Source organism: Leiobunum rupestre, chromosome 1 (assembly GCF_980474605.1).
Source record: "Leiobunum rupestre chromosome 1, qqLeiRupe1.1.hap1, whole genome shotgun sequence".
Taxonomy (NCBI): domain Eukaryota; kingdom Metazoa; phylum Arthropoda; class Arachnida; order Opiliones; family Sclerosomatidae; genus Leiobunum; species Leiobunum rupestre.
Genome location: NC_143384.1, coordinates 17,661,017 through 17,667,973, shown reverse-complemented (window position 1 = coordinate 17,667,973; position 6,957 = coordinate 17,661,017). Strand labels below are relative to the sequence as shown.

General features: G+C 34.9%; 1 protein-coding gene across 3 annotated transcripts; it reads right to left on the bottom strand.

Moving 5' to 3' along the window:
* Positions 1-636: 636 nt before the first annotated feature.
* LOC149961222 (uncharacterized) lies at positions 637-5,051 on the bottom strand. Of its 3 annotated transcripts, none has more exons than XM_090176067.1 (10): positions 4,687-5,048; positions 4,301-4,465; positions 3,543-4,233; positions 3,399-3,478; positions 2,689-2,847; positions 2,191-2,237; positions 1,921-2,126; positions 1,681-1,859; positions 1,556-1,618; positions 637-908 (listed from the first exon to the last, which is right to left on the bottom strand). In XM_090176067.1, the coding sequence occupies exons 1-10, from the start codon at positions 4,732-4,734 to the stop codon at positions 708-710; spliced, it is 1,839 nt and encodes a 612-aa protein (XP_090032193.1). In that variant the 5' UTR covers positions 4,735-5,048; the 3' UTR covers positions 637-707. The 3 variants fall into 3 exon arrangements, with proteins under 3 accessions (XP_090032193.1, XP_090032197.1, XP_090032202.1); XM_090176071.1 differs by having other exon boundaries at positions 638-908; positions 4,826-5,048; XM_090176076.1 differs by having other exon boundaries at positions 707-868; positions 4,687-5,051.
* Positions 5,052-6,957: the final 1,906 nt, after the last annotated feature.

Here is a 6,957-nt window from a genome sequence, read left to right as displayed (position 1 = left end):
TATAAGTTGTCTAATTATAATGCTCAACAATGGTTCTCTGCCGGCGTTATCGTTTCGCTGTTTTGAATTTTATATTCCTTTGCCATTTATAGATGGCACCACGCTCTCCAGAATATACACTCTTTTATATCCTTATTTGTGAGAGCTGCCATTTTAGTACAGGTCTGATTTCAAATAGTGTTTGCAAGGTCGCTTCACGCGGTCAAGTGCACGCGACGTCTGGAGCTGATGAGCACATGCAATGATGCAGGCGCCCTTGCCTGTAATGAAATGGCCGACTTCGTAAAAGAGTGTATAGATTCATTGCCATCTCTAATAACAAGGGCCTTATCGTAATACAGGTGGCAATGATAGAGCCGACAGTTGCTTTAATTAATCAAAGAAAACTTCTAGTAGGTCTTAAGCAGCAGTGTCAAAGTAAAAAATATAACAGATGGCGTTACTGTTTAAATTTATTTCCGTTAATGAAACATTATCATCCTTTGTAACCTAAAAAAGTTTAAAAGATTTTGCTTTATTGGCCACTGTGGATTATTTTATTGAGATAAAATGTGAAATATGCCTTTTATCAAAGATGCAAAAAATGTGTAAGTAAGCATATTTATTTCTTTTGAAACACTTTAAAGAATGCTTATTTTGTAACGAAACTAAAACGCGCATCACTTTACTTGCACAATTAAAAAACATTATATAATTATATGAAAGTTTTAGTCACTTAAGTTGCCCACTATATTAACAATCTTAATGTTCATGTCATTGTCCAGATTATTATCACTATTATTTCCTGAAACTGAACTTTGATTACTATCCATACCACTCATGCTAGGAAATCGATCTATTGGGTCTTTTGGTAAATGAATTTCATTTTCTGTACCCACGAGGAAACCAATTAAATCAGACTGATCTTCCTGTTAATATAGGAAAAAAATATTAGGCAAAATATCAACACACCAATGCATGTCCGATTTGTTTTTTTTTGGATACTTAAAAAATTATTTTGCAAAAATGAAAATTTGCGGGGATATTAATTTTGTAAAAGTAACGTTTTTTAGCGTTACCTTTCGCGAAAATTCGGCCCGCTTCATTGTTGTAGGTGAATTAGGATACTCGATGGGCTTAAAAGAAATAAATATGCAATAAAAGTAAAGCATTGTCCAATTTCTATTTGTGGAAATGGTTAAACTACTGTAAATTAAATGTTAGTAAAACTTTTTAGATGGGCACGCTCCTCTGCAAAATTGTTTAAATGTCCGCGTTCCCTCTGCAAATTTTGGTAAAGCACCTATCTCCAAACGCAAGATGAGTGCACAAAACAGAAAATTTCATGTACCCTACTATACCACAAACGGAAAAGTAACGCTAGAAAACGTTCATTTTGGTTAATTTTACAAAATTAATATCCCAGCTAATTTTTATTTCCGCAAAATAATTTTAACACACAAATGTTCAGTATCGTCTAAAATATCAAAAAAAAAATAATAATAAAAATTGGACATGCGTTGGTGTGTTGATATTTCCCCCATATAAATTAACCATCGTATTATTTAAATCTTACCGGCGCTAACTGGCTAATGTGGCCAACTTCCAACTTTCCAGATTTCTCGTGTGTTTTAGTGTGCTAAAGCAATTTAGGCATTAATATAAAGATAAAGAAATGTTTTGGAAATCTAAATAGCATACTTTATAGCAGGCTGACATTTCCGAAAACTTCTTATGGCAGTATTTACATTCGTAGGGTTTAACATTCATATGACGGTTCATGTGTTCGTTTAAGCACTGTTGCCGCGTGTAAGATTTGTTACATAAACTGCACGTAAAAGGGCGCTCCCCGGTATGGATTCGACTGTGGCGTTCGAGATCTAAAAATAAATTTTCTAAACAAATGATCGATAATTATTTACGGGTATTCACCAAATTTACCGCCTTTTGTTAGGAACTTTGCGGAGCAAGAGGCGCAAGCAAACTTTTTAATGCCTTTATGCCGTAACATGTGAAGAGTTAATTGAGATCTTTGCCTGAATGATTTCCCGCAATGTTCGCATAAGTGAATTTTGAGGTTCAAATGGAGAGCCATGTGTGTTTGTAATATTCCAGTTTGGGCAAATCTTTTCCCGCAAACTTTGCACCTGTAATCAAGAAAATATAAAAATTATACCATATTTCAGTTGGAAGGCTTAAGAAATGCCTTACTCATAAGGCTTTTCCCCTGTGTGTCGCCTGGTATGCACGATTAAACTCTGAGAAAGGGAAAAACGTTCAAAAAACTGAATAAAAAAAAATTTTGAAGCTGTTTAAAGTATTCGATTCAACCGTAACCTGCCAAGGGATAAAATTCTTGGAAAGGCTATTAGGGGCTAAATTTAAATACCAATAGTTGAAGCATAATAATTTTATATTATTATCATTCTGAATTTTAACCCAAGTTCAATTTTTGTTTAAAATTTTTACAGAAAACTTAGCTTAAAATTGTATACTATTAGGTAATTTTTTTTTGTAATAAATCAAGTACTTATCCCCTTCCCCAAAAAAGTTTCAATTAGCGCCATCTAGTACTAATAGAAGTATTAAAATCCAACCTCTAATGGCTTTGTTCTAAATGTTTGTTTCATTGGAAACAATTAGTGAATCAGCAAATCTTTTATTGGTCCATGATTAACCCAACCAGAGGATAAATTCTAATCAATGAACCTTTTTCTCCGTAAAACATTGTCCACAATGGTTGCATTGCCATGGTTTTTCTCCAGAATGGCTTTTGACGTGACGTTTTCGATTTCCATTTGTCGAGAAACTTTGGCCGCAAATGTGACATTGGAAGGGTTTTTCTCCTGAATGTCGACGTTGGTGGACCTGTAATACCAATAAATGGTGTTACTGGTTTCATGTTTATACCAAAGGTTTTTAAATTCTCTAATGAGGGAAGTATTCATCGCCTTATACTGCTCATGTTAGTTGCTCGAAACGTAAATTTTCTAACCTCAATACACCGGTTTCCAAACACTTTTTGAAATAAAAAAAAGATAGAGACAAAATTTTTTAGAGCTAATACATTTTGTTCGAAATGTCTATTTTCCCAGCTACCACTGATTTTACCCGGGGCAAAATACAAACTTCACTTTCCATAAGTACTTATGAAATATGGTAATATGTTATTTTACATTTTATATCTTCCTGTGGTAAATATTGAGTGGTGTACACAAGTCAAGAGGTTTGGCTGGAAATTAGCAACAATTGAAAACTGCTGTGAGCATGCTAAGGTACAATTTCATTTTTGTGGCCTGTCCTAAGAGATAATAAACTTCTGTTTATACATATGGTTTAAAGGGTAGATATTAAATAGACCTAGATTAGGGTTAAACTACTGCCTGTGATGATCAGTAATGACTTAATGGGGTACAAACCTCTAAATTTGACTTTGTGGTTAAACGTTGGCCACATTCTTCGCATTCAAATGGCCTGATGTGAATGACAAGTGTGTGATCTAAAAATACAAGTTGATTGTTTAAAACCGAACAATCTAAAATATTTTATAAGGCAATATTCACCAGATAACTCAGTTTCTGTTTCAAATGATTTATCGCAAGAATTACACTTGAATGGAAGATTTTGAAGAGTTTCAAATTGTTCATTTTCAGGTTTGGGTATTTTATTTTCTTCGTCACTTTGACTACTACCCTCGACTTTTTCTACCTTACTTTCTCGTGAACAATCTTCATTTTTCCCCTTCTTATCTCGAGAATCTTTATCATTTTTCGGTGTTATTTTGGTTCTAGCTAATTTCTTTTTCTGCACTTTTCTCGAATAAGATTCAATTATTTGTTCTTTGCTTTCCTCACTCGGTGGTTTATCCAGATGGAGATCAGTGTTTGTGGATGTGGAGGGGATCTGGGACGGTAAAATGATGTCTTCGTGAGTTATCTCTGCGTGAGGATATTCTGATAATGGAATTGAAGAATTTGGCATTACTTCCAAGGAACTGTTTAGGCTTAATCCATCACCCATTGAAGTTGAAAATGAGGTTGGAGTTTGATTTAGAATATGGTTTGTGTTTTGAGACATGGGAACAATGTCATTTTGATTGAGAAAGGGTAAGCAATTGCCCGGTGTTGCTGACTCTAAGGCTGTATTGGCATCAAATGTATTAACTTCAGGATTAGACATAATCTCAGGATCGTTCAATATAAAGTCTTTTGGGTTTTCATTTTCATCAGGTGGTGTCAACAATAATGACATTTGCTATAAAAAAATTAAAAGGTCAAAACCACCTGTGAATATTAATTGTTATAAAAGTTATTTATTTCACCTTATCTGCATTTTCTTTCTCCATTTTAAGGGCGAGTGCGTTAATGTCAGCTGCACTACTATTAACAATTTCTTGAAGTTTCTCAGAAACCAAATTCCAAAATTGCACTGCTTTAAGTTTCTCTTCGGCAATCATTTCTGGTACATATGAAACTGCTTCTTCAATCTTAAAAAATTAAATGATGAAACTCTCTTAATAATTGTTTGTGGAAAACATGGGCTAAGAAATGATTATGTTGAAAGCAACTTTAAAAGTTAGTGCAGGGGTTTTTTTATTACAGAAAATTATTGCGTTTTGATTTTGGAAAGGCAAAACCAATCCCTAACAAAATGTTTAGGAAAAGGTATGACCATAGTGGGCGATCAACAAAAATACATTAGGCCTACTTTTGATTTGAAGCTGACCAACAACGTAGATCCACCTTCTATAGACATTTTTGTACGAATTTTTTAACGAATACAGCCCTTATAAATTTAAACCACAAACAATAACAAATACAATAACATTTTAAATAAAAATAGCAACCTAATAAGCTAATAAACGAAAAATTCCACTTATAAGAAACAAGGCTTAGAAAAGTCTCATTTTGACAATAGGAACGGTGGCGACATCTCTGTGCGGAGCGCGAATATGAAACGTAAACCTTTTTCCAACTTTCAAACTTCCAAAGAACTGAAAGCTATTTCATGTGCGTTTACTTAATTTGCTGTGTAGCGATTTCAAGTCGACACCACCCGTATCTGGACTGACATTGCCAGTTTTTTTTAAACTTCCGTTAGACATTAAAAGCAAAACTATTTTTCATCAACACTATGCAACTTTGTCTTTCATTGAAGCTATATTGTTAAAAGGCGCTTAAATAAAACATCCTTCAAGGAAAACACCCCAGAAACAATATTTCCGAGAACCAGGACCTGCAAGGACTGTTTATTTTTTGCTTGTTAAAATAATGGAAACTTGTTTCGGTCGCGAACAATATTTCAATCAGTATAAGCAAGAACGTAACTATATAGGCCTATGTATAAGAACGTTGAACGATCAAATTGGCGCCGGGGGCCATGATGCAATCGGTTACAGAATAACTCAGCCCCAAAAACCGCGTGCGGCGCGCGCTAAAGGTTAAAACCGTTTCTAGTTCAAGCGCGCGCTGCACGCGGATTTTAGGGCGGAGTTATTCTGAAAACGATTAAATCATGGCCCAAGCGATACCTTTGGTTAACGTTCTTACACATATATACGTTCTTCTTATAAGAGCATGGACTAACTAAAATTAGTCCATGATAAGAGGAACAACGGAAGAGGAATTTTTACCAAGAGCTGCACTTTCGCAACCATTTAGTGCATTGAGAACAATTCAAATCATCCTGGGTAATTCAATAAAACATCTTCAAGGAAATTGCCTAGAAGTATGTTTCCGAGAGTCAGGACCTGCAAGTTACTGTTTATATAGTGCTTATGGAAATAATGGAACACTTTTCGCTTGTACGGTATGCAAAAAGTGTTTCCTTTTAAACACGTAGCATTTTTTTGAGTATTAACGCTTAACAAAAACACAACGTTCTATTTACAGGTGAAAAGTTACCATTATTCCAACAAGCACTATATAAATAGAGACTTGCAGGTCCTGGCTCTCGGAAATATTACTTCTAGGCAAATTCCTTGAATCGCCTATTTCGATTATTTCTAGATAATAACCATGCCCATTGAGAAAAACACGAAAGCTATATGTTGTTCCAAACTTTGACCTCCTGCGGAAAAATAATACTGAAACATGTTGGCATTTGAGATACAAGTTTGATAAATCACAAAACCGAAGCTAGCCTAACTGGCCAGGACAAGGACCCCCGATCGCGAAAATAATGGAGCAGCAAGGGTTTGACTTTTCCTAAACCTATTTTTAAAATAATGATAACTGACAATGACCCAGCTAAGTTTTGGGGCTCAGATTGCCAAATTCCAAATTGGTACATCGAGGTCATGTAATTCGATATCGATTGATATATTTTTAACCATCGTAAGCCTTTGGTTGGCGAGTTATGGCTAATAAGGCGACATTGATACAAATAAAACAAGATTTCACGGCATGAAATACGGCAACATCGGCTACACTGTATGTGGGCCCAGTACACACAAATCCTTTAAGAATTATGTGTAAAAACTACAGAATAATTTGAAAAATTCGACCCTAATTTTAAGTGGTCCGTCCTTGTGGTAGCAGATCCAACCTTTCAAATTCTGGATACTAGCTCGGGAAATTACTGGGACCAGTACTGTTTATCAATCACCTAAGAAATAGTTCTACCATAAGTGTATAATATTTGTATATAAGTGTGAAACTTCCTATTCTTCACATACAAAAGTTTTACTGAGAGCTATTCACAAGACAGACTGCATTACGGGCTTCGTCGCAGTTTTGCGTCCACTTGCTAACGCGCCTCGCTAGGGGGATATTTTATTCTTGCGATGACGTCACTCCGATACTAGCTCTCGGTAAAATATTCCCCAAAGTGAAAAATTTATAGAATAATATTATATACTTATGGTTCTACTTATAGAAGATCTTTCACATTGAAATCCAGTCGTAAACGTTGAAATGTAACCTTGAAATATTGTTAGCTTCCTTTGATCTAAGGTACAATTTTGGATCGAAAATGGAA